Source organism: Pogoniulus pusillus, chromosome 20, assembly GCF_015220805.1.
Source record: "Pogoniulus pusillus isolate bPogPus1 chromosome 20, bPogPus1.pri, whole genome shotgun sequence".
NCBI lineage: Eukaryota > Metazoa > Chordata > Aves > Piciformes > Lybiidae > Pogoniulus > Pogoniulus pusillus.
The window spans coordinates 20,419,365-20,440,185 of NC_087283.1; the positions used below are offsets into that span (position 1 = coordinate 20,419,365).

Sequence of the window (20,821 nt, forward strand, 5' to 3'; positions counted from 1 at the left end):
GAGGGAAGGCTGAGAGGTCTGGAGCATCCCTCTGAGGAGGTAAGGCTGAGGGGTCTGGAGCATCCCTCTGAGGAGGTAAGGCTGAGGGGTCTGGAGTATCTCTCTGAGGAGGTAAGGCTGAGGGGTCTGGAGCATCCCTCTGAGGAGGGAAGGCTGAGGGGTCTGGAGCATCCCTCTGAGGAGGGAAGGCTGAGGGGTCTGGAGCATCCCTCTGAGGAGGTAAGGCTGAGGGGTCTGGAGCATCCCTCTGAGGAGGGAAGGCTGAGGGGTCTGGAGTATCTCTCTGAGGAGGGAAGGCTGAGGGGTCTGGAGCATCCCTCTGAGGAGGGAAGGCTGAGGGGTCTGGAGTATCTCTCTGAGGAGGGAAGGCTGAGAGGTCTGGAGCATCCCTCTGAGGAGGTAAGGCTGAGGGGTCTGGAGCATCCCTCTGAGGAGGTAAGGCTGAGGGGTCTGGAGTATCTCTCTGAGGAGGTAAGGCTGAGGGGTCTGGAGCATCCCTCTGAGGAGGGAAGGCTGAGGGGTCTGGAGCATCCCTCTGAGGAGGGAAGGCTGAGGGGTCTGGAGCATCCCTCTGAGGAGGGAAGGCTGAGGGGTCTGGAGCATCCCTCTGAGGAGGTAAGGCTGAGCAGCCCCAAGAGGGCATCTGAGCAAAGCTCAGCAAGAGCTGAAGGACCTTTGGGGGCAAGAGGATGAGGCCAGGCTCTTGTCTGTGGTGCCCAGGGACAGCACAAAGGGGAACGGGCACAGACTGGAATCCAGGAGGTTCCATCTGACCAGAAGGAGAAAGTTCTTTGGTGTGAAGGTGCTGGAGGCCTGGAGCAGGCTGCCCAGAGAGGTTGTGGAGTCTCCTTCTCTGGTGAGATTCCAACCCCAGCTGGGCACTGTGATCCTGGGCAAGCTGCTGTGGGTGCTCTGCTTTAACAGGGGGGGGTGGACTGGATGGTCTCCAGAGACCCCTTCCAACCCCCACTGTGCTGGAATTTTGTGTGTTGTTCAGTCTCTGCTGCCTGGCATAGGAGAGCTGCCAGCTCCCACCCCTGGACAACCATTCTGTATTCCCTGGCCTCTCCATCACCCTTCCCAGCCCTTTAGCATCCAGGAGGGAGTTTTAGCACCCTGGAGGGAGGTTGGAGTTAGGAGGGGGCAGCTGGCCAGTGTGGTGCCCATCCACAAGAAGGGTTGGAAAGGGGACCCAGGAAATTCCAGCCCTGTCAGCCTGACCTCAGTGCCAGGCAAGAGAGTGGAGCAGAGCATCCTGAGTGCAGTCCCAGAGCACCTGCAGGATGGGCAGGGGATCAGACCCAGGCAGCAGGGATTCAGGAGGGGCAGGTCCTGCCTGGCCAACCTGACCTCTTTTTATGACCAGGTGACTGCCTGGTGGGCATGGGGCAGGCTGTGGGTGTAGTCTGCCTGGACTGCAGCAAGGCCTTTGGCACTGCCTGCCATAGTAAACTCCTGCCCAAGCTGGCAGTCTTTGGCTTGGGTAGGGACACTCTGTGCTGGGTGGAGAACTGGCTGGATGGCCTGGCACAGAGAGTGGTGGTGAATGGTGCCACATCCAGCTGGCAGCTGACACTAGTGGTGTGCCCCAGGGGTCAGTGCTGGGCACAGTCCTGTTTAATATCTTCATTGATGATCTCTACCAGGGGATTGAGTCCAGCATTAGAGAGGCTGCAGGTGACACCAAGTTGGGAGCACGTATGGAGCTGTTAGAGGGCAGAAGGGCTCTGTAGAGGGACCTGGACAGATGGGCACAGTCCAGTGCCATGAGTTTTAACAAGGGCAGGTGCTGGCTTCTACACTTTGGCCACAACAACTCCATGCAGTGCTACAGGCTTGGGTCAGAGTGGCTGAGAGCAGGCAGACAGAGAGGGACCTGGGGGGGACTGTTTGGCAGCTGAACATCAGGCAGCAGTGTGCCCAGGTGGCCAAGAAGGTCAACGGCATCCTGGGCTGGCTCAGAAGCAGTGTGGGCAGCAGGACAAGGGAGGTTCTTGTGCCCCTGTGCTCAGCATTGCTCAGGCCACCCCTGGAGTGCTGTGTCCAGTTCTGGGCTCCTCAATTGCAGAGAGAAGTTGCAGTACTGGAAGGTGTCCACAGGAGGGCGACAAAGCTGCGAGGGGCCTGGAGCAGAGCCCTGAGAGGAGAGGCTGAGGGAGCTGGGGGGGTGCAGCCTGCAGCAGAGGAGGCTCAGGGCAGAGCTCATTGCCACCTGCAGGGAGGCTGTAGCCAGGTGGGGCTGGGCTCTGCTGCCAGGCAGCAGAAGAAGAAGGGGCCCCAGGCTGAAGCTGTGGCAGGGCAGGTCTGGGCTGGCTGTTAGGAGGAAGCTCCTGGCAGAGAGTGATTGGCACTGGAATGGGCTGCTCAGGGAGCTGGTGGAGTCACTGTGCCAGGAGGTGTTTAAGAGGAGGCTGGCTGGGCACTGAGTGCCAGGGGTTAGTTAATTAGAAGGGTTAGTGATAGACTGGACTCAGGGACCCTGGAGGTCTTTTCCAAGCTGGCTGATTCTGTGATTCTCCTCGGTGCCAAGCGACAGGACCAGAGGAGATGGTTCCAAGCTCTGCCAGGGGAGGTTCAGGCTGGATGCTAGGAAATATTTCTGCTCTGGAAGGGTTCTCAGACATTGGAATGTTCGAGACCAGTAGAGTGCTGGAATCACCATCCCTGAGGGGTGTCCAAGCAGTGTGTGGACCTGGCACTCAGGGACATGGTTTCATGGTGACCCTTTAGTGCTATGTGGAGAGTTGGACTTGGATGGTCCTGAAGGTCTCTTCCAGCCCATTCTGTGGCTCTCAGAACCCGAGCCAGTGCCATCCCTCCCTCCCCTGGTTTCACTGGGAGATAAGGAACCGTTTGCTTCCCCACGGCCAGCCCAGCTCAGGGCCACAGCCGAGCCGATTGACGCCGTCTGCCAGCTGCGGGGCAGGATCCCAGGGAAGGGCGAAGGTGCGTGGGAGTCCTACTCCCATTTTTCCATAGTAAGTCCCGCTGGGAACTGAATGTTCCCGGGTTAGGGCCGGAGGCGAGCTCCGCGCCGCCTTTCTCTGCTGCTCTGTCCTTGGGCTTTAATCTCAAAGCCGTTATCGGCGCCGCCATCGCGTTGGGGCGGCGGCGGTGCCGGTCGCGCTGCCCTGCACGTCCCTCCCGGCTATTTTTTTCCCCCCTGGCCAGCTCGGGGCGGTTGGAGCCGATTCCCCGTTAGCCGCGGCGGCAGGCGGCTGCCGGTTGCCTGGCTCCGGTTGCGGCGGGTATAAAACCCCAGAGCCCCTCTCCGGCGCCCCGTCCCTCACCCCGCAGCCAGCCGGCCAGGGGCGATGGCCGAGCTGCCCGTCCCGGAGCTGCCCGCCGCCCTGTCCCGCTGCAGCGGCCGCTTCACCATCAGCACCCTGCTGGGCGCGGAGGAGGGCAGCCGGGGTCCCTACGCGCCCAGCGAGGGGGCAGGCTGCGACAGCACCCACCTGTCCAGCAGCACCCTCTGCACCAGGACCTTCGGCTACAACACGGTGGACGTGGTGCCCGCCTACGAGCACTATGCCAACAGTAACGGGGTGGGTGACACCGGCAAGGGCCGGCCCTCGCTGGCAGACCTCCACTCCATCCTCAAGGTAAGGTGGGCTTCAGCCGTGCCACCGGCAGGTTTGGCACCCCCAGCCTGTGCCACCGTTTCCTGCGGTGCGTCCGTGGTGCTGTAACGGGTGCCAGGGTGGACAGCCTCAGGAGAAGTCGAAGGGACAAGCCCAGCTGTTTCCAGCTGTGCTGTCGGCGAGAGCTCACCGCCGGGGCACAACAGCTGGCTGCCTTCAGCCCTGCCTGTCCTCATCTCGCCTTGTCCCCGCAGCCCGACCCCGGCCGCTGCCACACGCCGCCGTCGGAGCCGCAGCGGAGCAACGGACTGCCGGAGGCCGGGCCCGAGGAGGCGGCGGAGGAGCCGGGCGGAGCCCCCGCAGCAGCGCCCGTCCGCTTCGGCTGGGTGAAGGGTGTGATGGTGAGCGGGACTCGCCCCGTGGGGAGCAGCCTCCTGCCCTCCCATCCCCACCGCAAGCAGGGCCGTGGTGCCTCTATCCCTCACCGCCCCGCTTTTCCCCCTACGTGCATTTTTCACGAGCATCTGTGCCCCAGATGTTTCTCCACCCTCCGCAGTGGGTCGCTTTCCACCCAGAGGTGAAGGAGAACAACGTTCTGAGGCTCCTCTCTGTATGTCCCCCCCCCCAGATTCGCTGCATGCTGAACATCTGGGGAGTCATCCTGTACCTGCGCTTGCCCTGGATCACCGCCCAGGCCGGAATCGGTGGGTGCCGCAGCGCACCGCGGGCAGAGCGGTGCCACCGGGTGGCCCCGGACCCCCGGGCAGCGGCGGTGGAAATGCCGGGCAGCGCTCAGCGTGGCGCAATGCCCAGGGGCCTTGTGGGTCTCCTAGGGAAGGCAGCGGGGGCTGTGGGGCTGGGGGAGGATGCAGGAATGAAGCGATGCCCTCTCCCCACAGCCCTGACGTGGCTCATCATCCTGATGTCCGTGACAGTGACCACCATCACTGGCTTGTCCATCTCTGCCATATCCACTAATGGCAAAGTCAAGTCAGGTAGTGTGTCCCCTCCAGCCACCCTGGAGGCTCTTCTTTGGGGAGAGACTTTTTAGGCTGTCAGGTACTGATAGGACTTGAGGGAATGGAACACAGCTGGAAATGGGTAGGTTCAGACTGGATGTTAGGAAGAAGTTCTTCAGCGTGAGGGTGGTGAGACCCTGGAAGGGGTTGCCCAGGGAGGTGGTAGGAAGCCTCATCCCTAGAGGTGTTTAAGGCCAGGCTAGATGAAGCTCTAGACAGCCTGATCTAGTGTGAGTGTCCCTGCCCATGGCACGGGGATTGGAACTAGATGATCCTTGCTGTCCCTTCCAACCCTGACTGATTCTATGATTCTCCACCCTGGGGCTGCCCCATGGACACAAACACCTGGCATGGGCTGCACGGTGTAGGGGGACCCAAAAAAGGTGGTGGGGTGGCATCTAATAACACCTCAAGGGTGTTCCCACCACCCCAGGAGGCACCTACTTCCTCATCTCACGGAGCCTGGGGCCAGAGCTGGGTGGCTCCATCGGGCTGATCTTTGCCTTTGCCAACGCGGTGGCCGTGGCCATGCACACAGTTGGCTTCGCTGAAACCGTCCGGGACCTGCTGCAGGTAAGGAATCAGCTCTCTGTGTCCCCTGGGTCCTGTCCCCTCCAGCCCCACCTTTACCCCACACAAGCTATGGACGCTTCTGTTGGTGCTGGGCCACTCATCATCAACCAGCAGCTGCTAAAACTCACAGCAGTCACAGGCTCACAGGATGTCAGGGGTCGGAAGGGACACAAAGAGATTGTTGACTCTAAACCCCTGCCAGAGCAACCTAGCTCAGGTCACACAGGAACACACCCAGGTAAGTCTTGAAAGCCTCCAGAGAAGGAGACCCCACAGCCTCTCCAGGCAGCCTGTGCCAGTGCTCTGGGACCCTTACAGTAAAGAAGTTCCCCCTTGTGTTGAGCTGGAACCTCCTGTGCTACAACTTCCATCCGTTGCTCCTTGTCCTATCCCAGGGAGCAGTGAGCAGAGCCTGTCCCCTGCCCGACCCCCAGATAGTTTCAACCATGTATTAAATCCCCTCTCAGTCGTCTCTTTTCCAGACTAAGCAGCCCCAGGTCCCTCAGCCTCTCCTCGTGAGGCAGTGCTGCAGTCCCCTCATCATCCTCATTGCCCTCCAGTCCCTGGTAGTTTGGTAAGGCAGAGAGTTGTTTCCACCTGTGGATGATTCCTCCTCCCCAGGAGCACAACTCCCTCATCGTGGACCCCACCAACGACATCCGGATCATCGGAGTGGTCACTGTGACAGTGCTGCTGGGCATTTCCCTGGCTGGCATGGAGTGGGAGGCCAAGGTAAGGCTCTGCTCTTCCACTCACCTTACTGCCTTTGGGCTGATTAGAGCTGTTCCTGCTCTAATCAGGGCACATCATGCATCTAATGGGCACATCTAATGGGCACATCATACATCCAAAGAGCAGAGCCTGTAGCTCACTCAAAACTGGTGAAGATTTACCCCAACGCATTCTTCACCACCTCAGCACCCAAACCCAACCCCTCAGCCAGCTCTTTCTGGTCTGGCAGGCACAGATACTGTTTTTCCTGGTCATCCTGGTTTCCTTCATCAACTACCTGGTGGGGACAGTGATCCCAGCCACCACTGAGAAGCAAGCGAAGGGCTTCTTCAGCTACCGAGGTGAGTCCCCATGGGTTGGGGTTATGCTCAGGAGGTCCAAATGCATCACTGGAGCCCAACTCTTTGCTGCTGCTGGGGAAGATGTTTGCTGTGGGAGGGTGCTCCACGCTGAGATCCATCACTAAAAGCGTGGTGTCACCTTCAGTGTGCTACCCACCACCAGTGCTGTGCCTCCCTCCAGCACTGAGATGGTTCAGCCAGGAGAAAGGCAGTTGGGAAGTCCCAAATGCTTCTCCTCTGCTTCCTCCCCAGCTGACATCTTTGCCCAGAACTTTGTGCCCAACTGGCGTGGACCTGATGGCTCCTTCTTTGGCTTGTTTTCCATCTTCTTCCCGTCGGCAACAGGCATCCTGGCAGGTGCCAACATTTCGGGTGACCTGAAGGTGGGTTTGGACCCCTGCTGCCTGAGTTGGCCCCTCTCAGGGCTCTGGTTTTGCTCCAGCTTTCAGGCCCTGTTTGATTTCTCCTTTGGGTAGTAAGGTTCAGGCAGGTGCTGCTCTGCAGCTTTGTGGCACAATGAGTTAAAAGCTCTTGTTGTGTAGCAGCTGCAGCTGAAGTGCCACTTTAAGCTGTCTCACGTCTCTCTGTGGCTTCCTTGGGCACAGGATCCTGCTGTGGCCATCCCCAAGGGCACCCTGATGGCCATCTTCTGGACCACTGTGTCTTACCTGGTGCTTTCAGCTACCATCGGTAAGCAGCACGTCCTTGGGTGAGCTGGGTGGGGTACCTCAAATGGGTGATCTGGGAGGGGGCAGGGGGTGGCAGCAGCTGGGAGCAAGCTGTGGACACCACCACTGATATCCTGGGGTGAATGCCACGTGTGACAGACCTCCTGGCCAGCAGGAGCAGGGAAGTGATTGTGCTCCTGTAGTGGACACTGATGAGGCCACATCTCAAATACTGGGTCCATTTTGAGCCCTTCACTCAGAGAAGGACATTGAGAGGCTGGAGCAGGTCCAGAGAAGAGCAACCAAGCTGGTGGAGGGTCTGAAGAACAGGTCTGGTGAGGAGAAGCTAAGGGAATTAGGGGTGTTTTTGTCTGGAGAAGAAAAGACTGAGGGGAGACATCATTGCTCTCTACAGCACCCTGAAAGGAGGTTGCAGTGAGGTGGGGTTGATCTCTTCTCCCCAGTATCAAGCAACAAAAGGAGAGGAGCTGGCCTGAGATTGTGGCAGGGGAGGGTTAGGTTGGAGATGAGGAACAATTTCTTTGCTGCAAGAGTAGTCAGGGACTGGCAGAGGCTGCCCGGGGAGGTGGTGGAGTGCCCATGCCTGGAGGTGTTCAGGAAAGGTGTGGCCATGGCTCTCTGGGACATGCTTTAATGGCCCTGGTGGGTTGATGATTGACCTTGATGATCTCAGAGGGCTCTTCCAACTGACACAGTTCTGGAACCTATGATTCATTCCTGCTCCCATAGAGAGGGCAAAGCAGCTGCTGGCATCGCTCATGGCCACCCTGCAGCAGAGCAGCTCCACGGCAGGGCCTTGGGGACTGTCACAGGCAGCAGGGTGCTGTAAAAGCAACGGCAAGACCTGGCCTGGCTCCCTCCCTGCTGCTGCGGTGTGAGGGCACTAAACCCGCACCGTCTGCCCTGCCCCGCAGGTGCCTGCGTGGTCCGGGACGCTTCGGGCAGCCTGAACGACAGCGTGGCCGTGGGCTCGGCCGGCTGCGAGGGGCTCACTTGCGCCCTCGGGTGGAACTTCACCGCCTGCGCACAGCGCCAGACCTGCCGCTATGGGCTCAGCAACTACTACCAGGTGCCGCCCGGGGCCGCTCGCCCTCCCTCTGCCGCCCGCCCGTGTGCTGCTGGGGAGCAGCTTACTGGGGAGCCCAGCGTCCCCCCAGCAGCCCGGGAGGCGCCTGTGCTGTCACAGGTGACGGGGAGGGCACTGGGAGGGAAGGGGGATGCACTGGGGAGCATATCTTCCTGGGGCTTTTGGGTGCAGCTGGACCTCACTACCTGCATCACAACGACGGAAAAGCCCTGATGGGCCGCCAGGGGCAGGGCATCCCTTATGTTGGGGGCAGAGGTTGGTGCACTGAGGGTGACAGGTTCCTGACCACCTGTGTTTTGGGCAGAGCATGAGCATGGTGTCTGGATTTGGCCCCCTCATCACGGCAGGGATCTTTGGTGCTACCCTCTCCTCAGCACTGGCCTGCCTCGTGTCAGCACCTAAAGTCTTCCAGGTGAGGGGGTGGTGTGCCCATGTCCCCCAGCTCCCATCCCTGAGCCCGACAGCAGCCCTGGGGGAGCACTCCGCAGAGCGAGGCTCTGCAACCATCATCAGCCCTGTGGTGAGAAGGATGCTGCCGTGGGCAAAGGCGTGAGGCCAGCTCAGCCCTTGCTGAGCAGATGCCAAAGCCACCATGGCTGGAACCCAGGAAGCTCTACCTCAGCTTGAGGAGAAGCTTATTTGGTGTGAAGGTGCAGGAGCCCTGGAGCAGGCTGCCCAGAAAGGTTGTGGAGTCTCCTTCCCTAGGGACTTTGAAAACCCACCTGGGTGTGTTCCTGTGTGACCTGCCCTGGGTGGTCCTGCTTTGGCAGAAGGGTTGGACTCGATGATCCCCAGAGATCCCTCCTGACTCCTACCACTCTGTGATTTTAGGGGCTTGGGATTGGAGTCAGAAAGAGCTGGGTGAAAGGAGAGGCTTGCTCAGGGGGGGTCGGACCCGATGATCCCTAGAGGTCCCTGCCAACCCCTACCGTTCTGTGACTCTATGGCAGTGCCGCCCTTTGTCCCTAGCGGTGCCTGCTGTCCCCAACGCTTCTCTCCCCGCAGTGTCTCTGCAGGGACCAGCTCTACCCTCTCATAGGCTTCTTCGGGAAGGGCTACGGCAGGAACAGCGAGCCCATCCGTGGCTACATGCTCACCTACCTCATCGCCGTCGGCTTCATCCTCATCGGTAGGTGCTTGCCCCCAGCACCCTGCCGGTGCCTCGCTGCCCACCGCTCACATCTCGCCCTCCTCCCCGCAGCCGAGCTCAACGCCATCGCCCCCATCATCTCCAACTTCTTCCTCTGCTCCTACGCCCTCATCAACTTCAGCTGCTTCCACGCCTCCATCACCAACTCGCCAGGTGTGCCGCGCCGTGCCGCGCCGTGCCGCGCCGTGCCGCGCCGTGCCGGCTCCCCGTGGCGGCAGCGGCCGCTCTGTGTGTTTGCGTGCAGGCTGGCGACCCTCCTTTCGGTATTACAGCAAGTGGGCCGCGCTCTTCGGGGCCACCGTCTCGGTGGTCATCATGTTCCTGCTGACCTGGTGGGCGGCCCTCATCGCCTTCGGCATCGTCGTCTTCCTCCTGGGATACGTCCTCTACAAAAAGCCAGGTGATGCTCTGGCAGCGGGGGGCCGACGCAGTGCCGAGTTGTGCCAGGGCAGGTCTAGGCTGGCTGTTAGGAGGAAGTTGTTGGCAGAGAGAGTGATTGGCATTGGAATGGGCTGCCCAGGGAGGTGGTGGAGTCGCTGTCCCTGGAGGTGTTCAAGCAAAGCCTGGCTGTGGCACTGAGTGCCATGGTCTGGTTGGTTGGCCAGGGCAGGGTGCTACATTGGCACTGAGTGCCATGGTCTAGTTGATTGGCCAGGGCTGGGTGCTAGGTTGGCACTTCGTGCCATGGTCTGGTTGATTGGGCAGGGTTGGGTGCTAGGTTGGCACTGTGTGCCATGGTCTGGTTGGTTGGCCAGGGCTGGGTGCTAGGTTGGCACTTAGTGCCATAGTCTGGTTGACTGGGCAGGGCTGGGTGCTAGGTTGGCACTCAGTGCCATGGTCTGGTTGATTGGCCAGGGCTGGGTGCTAGGTTGGCACTGAGTGCCATGGTCTGGTTGCTTGGCTAGGGCTGGGTGCTAGGTTGGACTGCGTGAGCTTGGAGGTCTCTTTCAACCTGGTTGATTCTGTGATGATCTCTGGAGGTCCCTACCAACCCCTAACATGCTGTGATCTTGTGTCCTGGCACCGGGGGTTCTCCGGGGGGCATCTGGCCCCTGTTGCTAATCCATCTTCTCTATGCAGATGTCAACTGGGGCTCCTCCATGCAAGCCAGCTCGTACAACATGGCCCTCAACTACTCAGTGGGGCTGAGTGAAGTGGATGAGCACATCAAGAACTACAGGCAAGGGTGGCTCAGTGTGGTGCTGGGGATGGAGAGTGTGGCCAGTAGCTGGAGAGAGGTTCTCCTGCCCCTCTACTCTGCCCTGCTGAGGCCACATCTGCAGTACTGTGTCCAGTTCTGGGCTCAGTTCAAGAGGGACATGGAACTGCTTGAGAGAGTCCAGCACAGAGCCACAAAGATCCTGAAGGGAATGGAACAGCTCTGTTAGGAGGAGAGCCTGAGGGAGATGAGGCTCTTCAGCTTGGAGAGGAGGAGACAGAGAGGTGACCTCATTCATGTTGATAAAGCTGTGCAGGCTGAGTGCCCAGAGGCTGGAGCCAGGCTCTGCTGGGTGATGTCCCGTGCCAGCACAAGGGGCAATGGGTGGGAGCTGAGCCATAGGAAGATCCATGGAAACATCAGGAGGAATTTTTCCCCTGTGAGGGTGCCAGAACCCTGGCACAGGCTGCCCAGGGGGGCTGTGGAGTCTCCCTCTCTGGAGATATCCCAGACCTGCCTGGATGCATTTCTGTGTGACCTGATCTGTGTGACCCTTCTCTGGCAGGGAGGTTGGACCTGATGAGCTTTTGAGGTTCCTTCCAGCCCTTAGCATTCTGTGGTTCTGCGAAGGGGCCCAGCTCGGTGCCTCCAGCCCCCCTCTTTCTCCCCTGCCGGCAGACCGCAGTGCCTGGTGCTCACAGGTCCTCCCAGCTGCCGCCCTGCCCTGGTGGACTTCGTGGGGACCTTCACCAAGAACCTCAGCCTGATGCTCTGTGGCAACGTCCTGATCGTGAGTCATAGCATCATAGCATCAGTCAGGGTTGGGAGGGAGCACAGGGAGCAGCCAGTTCCAACCCCCCTGCCATGCCCAGGGACACCCTACCCTAGAGCAGGCTGCACACAGCCTCAGCCAGCCTGGCCTCAAACACCTCCAGCCATGGGGCCTCAACCCCCTCCCTGGGCATCCCATTCCAGCCTCTCACCACTCTCCTGCTCAGCAACTTCCTCCTCCCCTCCAGCCTCACTCTCCCCACCTCCACCTTTGCTCCATCCCCCCCACTCCTGCCACTCCCACTCAGCCTCGAAAGTCCCTCCCCAGCTTTTTTGTAGCCCCCTGCAGATGCTGCAAGGCCACCAGAAGGTCCCCTGGGAGCCTCCTCTGCTGCAGCCTGCACAGCCCCAACTCTTTCAGGCAGGACTCCAGGTGGGCTCTCAGCAGAGCAGAGCAGAGAGGCAGAATCCCCTCCCTGGCCCTGCTGCCCACACTGCTGCTGCTGCAGCCCAGGCTCTGCTTGGCTCTCTGGGCTGCAAGTGCACACTGCTGGCTCCTGCTGAGCTTCTCCTCCAGCAGCACCCCCAAGGCCCTCTGCCCAGGGCTGCTCTCCAGCCTGGCACTGCCCAGCCTGGATTGGTGCTTGGCATTGCCTCCACCCAGCTGCAGCACCTTGCCCTTGGTCTTGTTGCAGCTCCTGAGCTTGGCTTGTGCCCACCTCTGCAGCCTGCCCAGGTGCTTCTGGCTGCCATCCCTGCCCTGCAGCCTGCCTGCTGCAGCACACAGCTTGGTGTGGGCAGCAACCTTGCTGAGGCTGCACTCAGTGCCTCTGTCCATGCCACCCACAAAGATATTGAGCCAGACTGGTGCCAGTACTGATCCCTGAGTGACTCCACTTGTCACTGCCTCCATTTGGACATGGGCTGCCAAAGCTGGCTGGTTTCTTGTCCTGGGGCCTCTGGCCATCCAAAAGCTGCCAACCTCAGCCATGTGCTGGGGTCTGATGGGGTGAAGATTGTAATGTGCCCATCCCTGTGCCACTGGATGATGAAATGCTTCATCTGGAAGCCTCTCCAGCAGTATCAGTGAAGCACTGGGATGTCCCTGTGGGCAAATGGGTTCCCCTTGCCAATGGCACAGGGGTGGTCCTGCAGCCCTGAAGCCTCAAGAGCAGCCTCAAGGGGATGCTGTGCAGCGAGCACCATCTGAGCCACAGCCGTGGGGCTGCTGGCACTGGGGGCACTGGCTGGGGGCACCCCAGCCTTTGCTGGCTTTCTTGCTGTGATTGCAGCCTCCCATGCATGCACAGTGCTTACAGCCAGGTCTTGCCAGTGGTTTGGGAAGAGAGGAGCTGGAGGTCCTTGGTGGCAAGGTCACCAGCTGGAAGGGGCTGCCTGAGCCCCTGCTCCCTCCAGGGGCCGCGGAAGCAGAAGGTGCCAGAGTCCTGGCTGATGGCTGATGGCCACACCAAGTGGCTCATGAAGAGGAAGATCAAAGCTTTCTACACTGACGTGGTGGCTGAGGACCTGAGAAGTGGTGTCCAAATGCTGCTCCAGGTAGAGCCACCCCTGGCTGTTGACCATCAGGGTCCCTTCCCTTCCATCCACAGCCTGGGGAGCTCTGAACCCCTTCCCCAGCCTCCAGGCGCCCTCCTTTGCATCGCTGCCCTGCGGACTGCCACCACCTGCCTGTCTGCCCCTGCAGAGGAGGTCTCATGGGGACGTCTATCCCTAGGCTGCCGGGCTGGGGAAGATGAGACCCAACATCTTGGTGCTGGGCTACAAGAGGAACTGGCGGACAGTGGCCCCACAGAGCCTGGAGGACTACGTGGGCATCCTGCAGTACGGCCGCGCCAGCCCCTCTGCCCTCCGGGGATGCTGGCACCGGGTGGTGGCCTCCTGGTTGGGTGTGGGGGTGCTGTGGCTCTGTGTGCAGCGCTGGTGTCCTGGCTGGCAGTGCCACCTGAGAGAAGCTGCTGCCATTAACTGCCTTCTCCCCCCTCCTTCCAGCGACGCCTTTGATTTCAAGTACGGCGTGTGCCTGATGAGGATGAAGGAAGGGCTGAACGTCTCCCGCGTGATGCAGGCCCACTGTGAGTGCCTGTGGGCAGCCCGGGATGCCCAGCTGGCACTGCGGCGCCAGCGAGGCTCACAGCCCTGGGGGGACATCGCTCCTGGGTCGGAAGTGAGGGGGATGGGGACGGCAGGGTGCTGCCCTGCTGCCTGTGCTCTTCTCCCCCCTCCCCAGTTAACCCCACGTTCGAGGCAGCAGAGCACCCCGAGAACGGCACCGGCAGCAGAGCAGCCCCGGGCACAGGTTGGTGCTGGCTTAGGGCTCCCAGGGTTAATTTTGGGGAGCTGGGTCTGCAGCTAGGGGGGTGGGTTTTGGGCAGGGATGGGGAGCTGGGCTGGGACTGGGAGGTTTTAGTCGTTGGGCAGTGGTGCCCCTCACTGGTGCTCTCGCCCTGGCAGCAGACCCCACCAGCCTGGCAGGTGAGCAGCAGGCCAGCACCATCTTCCAGAGTGACCAGGGCAAGAAGACCATCGACATTTACTGGCTCTTTGATGATGGAGGTAACCATCCCCTGCTGCTGCAGCTTCTGCCATCCATCTGCTGGGAACCCAGCACCTCCATCCTGGTGCTCCTCGGCTGCCAGGACACCCTTGGCACCCAGAGTCAGGAAAACGCTGGTGGGGTTGCCACTGCCATGCCTCCCAACGGGTGTTCTGGGGACAGGTCTCACGCTGCTCATCCCCTACCTCCTGGGGCGCAAGAAGCGGTGGGGGAAGTGCAAAATCCGGGTGTTTGTCGGCGGGCAGATCCACAGGATGGACGAGGAGAGGAGGGCGTAAGTGCTGCCAGCCCTGCCTGGGCGCTGCTGCTGTCCCCACGGCCGGGTGGCAGGAGCTCTTCCTCTCCCCGGGGTGCCCCAGGCTTTGCCATAACGAGACCTGTGGGCTCCCACCCGGCTGCTTTTGCCTCGCCCCTCCATGTGCTTGGGGAGTGGGAAAAACCTGGAGTGCGAGGCAAGGGCAGTGGCAAGGGCCTTGGCCAGGGCAGGTCCCTGCCAGAGCCACCACGTCCTGCTCCTTGATGGCAGATGTGTCCTTTCCCCCCCGCCCCCGGCAGGATCGTCTCTCTGCTGAGCAAGTTCCGCCTCGGCTTCCACGAGGTCCACATCCTCCCTGACATCAACCAGAAACCCCGGCCAGAGCAGTAACCTCCTGCCTCTGCTTCTCCCCCCTCCTCCTCACCCCCTGCACCCCCAGACCCGCCCTGCGCCGCCTGCCCTGGCGCCGTTCTCTTTGCCTTGCAGCATCAGGAGGTTCGAGGAGCTGATCGCTCCCTTCAGGCTGAACGATGGCTTCAGGGACGAGGCTGCGGTGAACGAGCTGCGGCAGGGCTGCCCCTGGAAGATTTCGGACGAGGAGCTGGATAAAAACAGAGCCAAGGTAGCACCGGTGCCAGGCTTGGGGGGGGGGGGCTCCTGCCACGGCTCCCCTGCTTTTGAGCCCAGATGCCGTCTCTTTGGCGAGGGTGGTTGGTCACTGCCCGCACCCCTCTGTGCCCGCAGTCGCTCCGGCAGGTGAGGCTGAACGAGATCCTGCTGGACTACTCGCGGGACGCGGCGCTCATAGCCATGTAGGTGCCCTCACTGCTTCTGTGCCCCTTTCATGCCCCAGGGACAGCGTCCTTCGGGCATCTTCCCTTCTCCCTGCAGGGGAACACCCGTGGGGGGCTGGGGTGGTGCGGGAAAGCCGCTGGTGGGCAGCAGCGGCGGGGGGAGAGCCTGACCTGCCCCTCGCTGCCCGCAGCACGCTGCCCATCGGCAGGAAGGGGCACTGCCCCAGCTCCCTCTACATGGCCTGGCTGGAGACGCTCTCCCAGGACCTGAGACCCCCTGTCATCCTCACCAGAGGGAACCAGGAGAACGTGCTGACCTTTTACTGCCAATAAACCTGCCTGCTGCCTCGGGATGCGCATCTCTCAGGCCAGTTTTGAGCTCTGGGGGAGCAGTGTCCATGTACACCTGGGCATTAGCTCTTGGGAAATGCCACCGTGGGAGCTGCCACCCTCCTACAAAGACTTGTTGGGCAGATCTTGGTCTTTGTAAGGTGTATATAGAGATACAGTAATGTAGGACTCGCAGTGGAGGTGTTGCTCCAGCCCTGGGTTTAGCCAGAGCTGTGCAGGTCAAGTTTGGGGTCCTCTCCTGAGAGCAGCAAGCAGGACCCCCACACAGAGCCCAAGGACTGACCCACAGCCCTGGCAAAGCCACTCTCCCAGGGTGAGGCTGCCCTGGGGTGATAGGTGTGGGTCAGCACTGACTCTTGGGGACAGGGACTCCTCCAAACAGGCCGAGCAGCAGCAAGGTGCCACCTTCTGCTTGCAGCAGCAAGTCCAGCTCCTAAGGGGAAGCAAAACAAACCACCCAACCCAGGACCTATCCTGGCACAGACTGGAGAAACACACCTCAGCTCAGCATGCTTGTTAAGAGCCTTTATTGATCTCACCACCAGGATTAGAAGTGTCAGTAGAAAAATAAAATTTCCAGTTTTTCTCTCATACAAAGATTTGTTCAGGTCAGCAGGAGGGGAAGCCAGGGTGGGGCTAAATCTGCCCAGCACGGGGGGATGTGCACACGTGGAAAGCAGGGCCACAGCTCTCAGTTCCAGCAGGGATGTGTCTCCAGGGCAGGTGGTTTCTCTGCAGGGTGTTGATCAAAAGTCCTGGCTGGGCTTCCTGGGCAGGGGGTTCACAGCTCTGCCCAGCTCAGGACATCTCAGCATTGATGTTCTCACAAGATTCCAGCAGCTTCTGGCAAGTTTGTCTGAGCAAAATCTACCAACCTCAGCTGAAAAGTGAAGGGATTCCTCTGCTTGCCTTGGGTGGGATAAGGAACACAAAGGGAGGACCACACTGACAGGAGGAGCCTCACTAAGGATAAGAACACAAAGGGAAGACCAAACTGACAGCAGGAGCAAACCCGGGAACCTCACTCAGGACAAAGAACACAAAGGGAAGACCAAACTGACAGGAGGAGCAAACCAGGGAACCCCACTCAGGACAAAGAACACAAAGGGAAGACCAAACTGACAGGAAGAACAAACCAGGGAACCTCACTAAGGATAAGAACACAAAGGGAAGACCAAACTGACAGAAGAAAGCTGCTAGCAGTGACCAAGCTGCTGCATCAACTCCAGCCTGCTCCTCCTCCCCACATGGATCTGGTTTTACTGGCAGGATTTCAGGCAGGATCCTCAACAAGCAGGGAGGTGACAGCAAGACCCAGCTCCCAGCTCTAACACCTGTCAAGCCAAGCCAGCAGCAGCTTATATGCCAGAAGCCCCTGAAAATGCCCTGACTCCTGAGCACAGAGAGGCCCCACCCTCTCCACCCACCTTCCAGCATTGCTCAAGCTGCCAACTCTCCAGTGAAGCAGTTTCCCCCCTCTTAAAACAGCCTTTGGGAGGAATCACAACAGATAGAAACCAGGTTTTGTTTTCCTAGCAAGCCATTTTCATCCACTTGTCCTGAGCTCTTAACAGCCTGGGTTTGTCCCCTGTCCCCCTCAGCCCTGTGACTGCAGAAGGCTCACCCTTGAGCCACAACAGCTGGCACACTGAGAAAGTGTCTTCCCAGTTGCAACCAGTTTAGTCCTTGCTAAAGTGGGCTGCCAGGCACTGAGATGGGGGAATAGAGGAGCACAGTGGGAGCCCAGGACACTGCTTTTTAGCATCACCTGAAAGCTAAGGCCAGATCTACCCTGTCTAAATCCCAAGGGACTGTTAATTCATCCAGGATACTTCTCATGGATTAAACCAGGGACTCCAGCCACACACTCTGCCAGGAGCTATTTGAGATGGGAAGGGGGCAAAACAGTGAGAGAGCACTATTCTTGCTTTTTTCCCTGGGGGAGGTAGCACAGGGGGAAGGAGAGCACCCAGCCTCCCCCCGAGGGAATGCTGTGGGAGGAAAAACAGCTCTCTACAAGCAGCATGGCACACAGGGCACTCCAAAGATCCCAAGCTCAGTGCATGTCACACTGCTTGGACCTCACTCACCTAAGGAGAAGAATTCATATTAAAACCTCTCCTAAAATGCACAGCTTTAGTCCCTGTGTTAAGATGGGCTCAAATCTGCAGTCACCTCACTAAGAAACACCTGAGAAACACCTCTACACGACCAAGTCACTCTAGAGAAGTTAACACAGGGAGAAATTCTTTGTTGTGATAAACACAGAGCCCTGCAGAGGGTTGTTCCAGCACTCAGGACATGGAGTTCATGGAAAATCATTGGCCTTAGGGAATGCTGCAGGTACAAAAGGTGAGCTGGTTTGGAAACCAAAGGAGCTTCAACCATGGATGGGACACATCCTGCAAGGCTGAAGAGACACAGAATCTGCCCTCACAGCCCACAGGAACGTGGGTGGGTCACACGCAGAGACCACAGCAAAGCCACGGGGGTGGCTGTGCCATCCTGCCTGTCTCCAAGCTCACCTCAGCTTTCCCAAGAGACCCAAAAAAAGTCCCCAGAAAGCACCCAACTGGCTACCAAAGAGCCCTGGCTTTGTGGCACACCTCTGGGCAAAAGGTAGATCTAAGGATTAGTTAAAAGTCACTTAAAACCAAGCAAATTAAAACAGTTCATGAGAGGATGCTGGCAAAGGCTGCTCCGGGGCTGTGCTCACACTGCCAGTCCCTGATTTGGGCACAGCAATGACCCAGGCTCCTCCTGGGATGCTCGCAGCATCTCATGCACTGGCATGCTGCAGGCTGGACACCAAAACCATGGCACACTCCCCACCTCCTGCCCAGGAAGCTCCAAGCCATGACCTCCCAGTGCCAGCCACCAGCTTCTCTCCAGTGCAGCAGTAGCAGAGTGCCAGGCAGCGACATTCAGAGCACAGTGAAGACCCCCCCCCCAAGCCCTCCACCCTCACCTCAAATTGATCAGCAAGTCAAAGGGGAGCAGAGAATTTAAAAGCTATGAGTCCTCTTTGTGCCTGAAATGCACCAGCACAGGCTCACAGGTGTGCCCAGGGCTTTCCAGCCTGGGCAGCAGGGTGAAGTACCTGTTGGGCTGTGCCTCACCTTCAGGACAGGGCCAGAAGAGCTTCACCATAATAAAATTCAGCAGAACAGAAATGTCTCTTTTTTTTTTTGCCAGTGCTTATTCCCTCTGCCACAGAATCCACAGGCACAGCTCTCAGCTGCAAGCCTGCACTTTCACCTGTCTAAAACGATTCTTCCTTTTGTTGCTCCCAACTTGGCTCTGACTGAGACCTGGGATTAGGAAGGTTGGGCCAAAAAAAGGAAAGAAAAGGAATACTCTGATTAAAAAAAACCTCAATAAATCACATTAAAAGACCTTCAGGTTCACTGCAAACAAAGCAGCCAGAGGTCAAAGCAGGAAGTGAGGAGCTCTGAAGACAGCACATCGCTTGGTAGCAGGACCCCAGGACAGCTGGTGTCACCTCTTAGTTCATGTCCCGTTGCTACAGCTCATCTCTGGTCCAAGGGATGTGTGCCTCCTCCTCCAGAGAAATGAAGTTTGACTTGGCACTTTGTGTTACCCCCCCAATAAAGTAACAAAATCACAGGTTTCAGCCTCATTTCCAGCCCCACTGGAGGCAGGAGCAGATCTTCACGAAGCCTTTGACCAGCGCAGAAGCACAACGCTGAGAGATGCCTCAAGTTCTGCTCCCTCAGGGCTTGAGAAGAAGCAGGCAGCAGATCCTTTGGTCATCCTTTGATTTGGGATCTCCAGCGTCCAAGGAAGTTCTAGAGGGTGGCTAAGATCCTCAGGAAGGAGACCACCACCACGCAGAATGTCTGCCCCACTCCCAAAATGAGGGCTTCAAAGGGAATCATTTTCTTCCCAGCGGCTCTGTAAACTCCAGCGATGGCAGCACCTGCAGAGAGGGGAGAGAGCCACACTGTGAGCTTGTGCTGGACACTGATGTAAGCCAGGGATGGAGGGAGAGGTCTTGGAGGGTGTTAAGACCAGGGTAGAGCACACGGTGGGGGGTCTAGGGCAGAGTGTTCTCAACCCTTGTGCATCAGTTGGCAGAACTGACAGCTTGTGGCTTGGGCAGAGTCACTGTGATATGGGTCAAGAACTGGCTGCAGGGCTGGGCCCAGAGAGTGGTGGTGAATGGTGCCACATCCAGCTGGCAGCTGGCATGAGTGGTGTGCCTCAGGGATCAGTGCTTGGCCCTGTCCTGTTCAGTATCTTTATTGATGATCTGGAGCAGGGGATTCAGTCCAGCAGCAGTGAGGTTGCAGATGGCAGCAAGCTAGGAGCAGCTGTGGAGCTGTTGGAGGGGAGCAGAGCCCTGCAGAGGGACCTGGCCAGGCTGCATGGGTGGGCAGAGGCCAACGGGATGAGATTGAACAATTTGGCCACAACAACCCCAAGCAGCACTGCAGGCTGGGGACAGAGTGGCTCAGTGCAGCCAGGCAGAGAAGAACCTGGGGGTGATGGCAGAAAGGAGCTGAACACGAGGCAGCAGTGCCCAGGTGGCCAAGAAGGCCAATGGCATCCTGGGCTGGTTTGGGAGCAGTGTGGGCAGCAGTACAACGGAGGTTATTCTACCCCTGTGCTTAGCACTGCTCAGGCCACCCCTTGAGTGCTGTGTCCAGTTCTGGGCTCCTCAATTGCAGAGAGAAGTTGCAGTACTGGAAGGTGTCCACAGGAGGGCGACAAAGCTGTGAGGGGCCTGGAGCACAGCCCTGAGAGGAGAGGCTGAGGGAGCTGGGGGGGTGCAGGCTGCAGCAGAGGAGGCTCAGGGCAGAGCTGATTGCTGCCTGCAGGGAGGCTGTAGCCAGGTGGGGTTGGACTCTGCTGCCACGAAAGCAGCAACAGAAGAAGGGGCCCCAGGCTGAAGTTGTGCATTTCCCTAAGGGCTCAGAGAGCTGGAAGCCCACCCACCCACCGGGCACCTCTGGCAGCCCAACCAAGGGGCTAGATGAGTGAGACAGTCCAACTCAGCGTGGGAAGGAAAACAGCCTAAACACTGTTATCCCTATGCCAGGGAATGCTGCCGTTTGACACGCTCCCAAAGGCAACATCCGATCGCTACCGAGTCCCCCAGCACCTCTTTTCGGCTATCTACCGTACTCGTTAGGATGCCGGCGGTAATGGGTCCCACGATGCCCATCAGCAAGAGGCTCACGGACATGAACCTGCCGTACTTGTGGTGCCGGAGCGTGAAGAGCGCTAGCAAAGCGGCCGGGACGTGGAAGGAGAGGGAAGAGACGAGGGCCCACAGGAAGACGCCGTACCACATCTCTGTGGAGAGAGAAGGGCCCTGAGTCAGGCTCCGGGCACGCAGGCCGCCAGCAGCGGCGGCGGCGGCGGCAGCAGGGCCCTGCTCCGAGCAGGCCCCGCGGCGGGGAGAGTACCTGGGAAGGTGGAGAGAGGGCTGGAGTAGGTGGTGCCATTGCCCACGCGGGGCACCAGGCGGAGGCTGAGGATCTGCTGCAGGAGCCCCCCGCCGCCGCCGCCGCCCGCCTCGCCGCCCTCCATCGCCTCACCGGCGCCGCCGCCGCCATCCGACACCCGCTCTTCCGCCCGCCCCCTTCCGCCCCTCGCAGCCAATGGGAAGCGTCAGACTGTGACTGACAACTCTCCCCGCCAACCGCCACCCATTGGAGGGGCACCAGCTGTGCCGGGCCCTGGCCCCGCCCCCGAGCTGCCATGGCAACGGCTG

The 20,821-nt window shown here is 59.5% G+C and overlaps 2 protein-coding genes across 6 annotated transcripts; one reads left to right on the forward strand and one right to left on the reverse strand.

Annotated features, from left to right (window-relative positions):
* The first annotated feature begins 3,029 nt into the window (after positions 1-3,029).
* On the forward strand, positions 3,030-15,678 carry SLC12A3 (solute carrier family 12 member 3). Of its 4 annotated transcripts, none has more exons than XM_064160498.1 (26): positions 3,046-3,605; positions 3,839-3,985; positions 4,213-4,288; positions 4,484-4,579; positions 5,037-5,176; positions 5,798-5,908; positions 6,138-6,249; positions 6,502-6,632; positions 6,855-6,939; positions 7,853-8,007; positions 8,330-8,437; positions 9,031-9,154; positions 9,227-9,328; positions 9,420-9,575; positions 10,256-10,355; positions 11,013-11,124; positions 12,522-12,662; positions 12,841-12,947; positions 13,116-13,198; positions 13,354-13,422; positions 13,578-13,679; positions 13,843-13,954; positions 14,236-14,322; positions 14,423-14,558; positions 14,681-14,748; positions 14,922-15,678. In XM_064160498.1, exons 1-26 carry the CDS (start codon positions 3,315-3,317, stop codon positions 15,061-15,063), a joined length of 3,093 nt encoding a protein of 1,030 aa, XP_064016568.1. In that variant the 5' UTR covers positions 3,046-3,314; the 3' UTR covers positions 15,064-15,678. The 4 variants fall into 4 exon arrangements, 3 of the variants coding, with proteins under 3 accessions (XP_064016570.1, XP_064016568.1, XP_064016569.1); XM_064160499.1 differs by having other exon boundaries at positions 13,581-13,679; XM_064160500.1 differs by lacking the exon at positions 14,236-14,322 and having other exon boundaries at positions 3,043-3,605.
* On the reverse strand, positions 15,586-20,669 carry TMEM170A (transmembrane protein 170A). Of its 2 annotated transcripts, none has more exons than XM_064160501.1 (3): positions 20,514-20,669; positions 20,230-20,400; positions 15,586-19,021 (listed from the first exon to the last, which is right to left on the reverse strand). In XM_064160501.1, exons 1-3 carry the CDS (start codon positions 20,635-20,637, stop codon positions 18,891-18,893), a joined length of 426 nt encoding a protein of 141 aa, XP_064016571.1. In that variant the 5' UTR covers positions 20,638-20,669; the 3' UTR covers positions 15,586-18,890. The 2 variants fall into 2 exon arrangements, with proteins under 2 accessions (XP_064016571.1, XP_064016572.1); XM_064160502.1 differs by having other exon boundaries at positions 20,225-20,400.
* Positions 20,670-20,821: the final 152 nt, after the last annotated feature.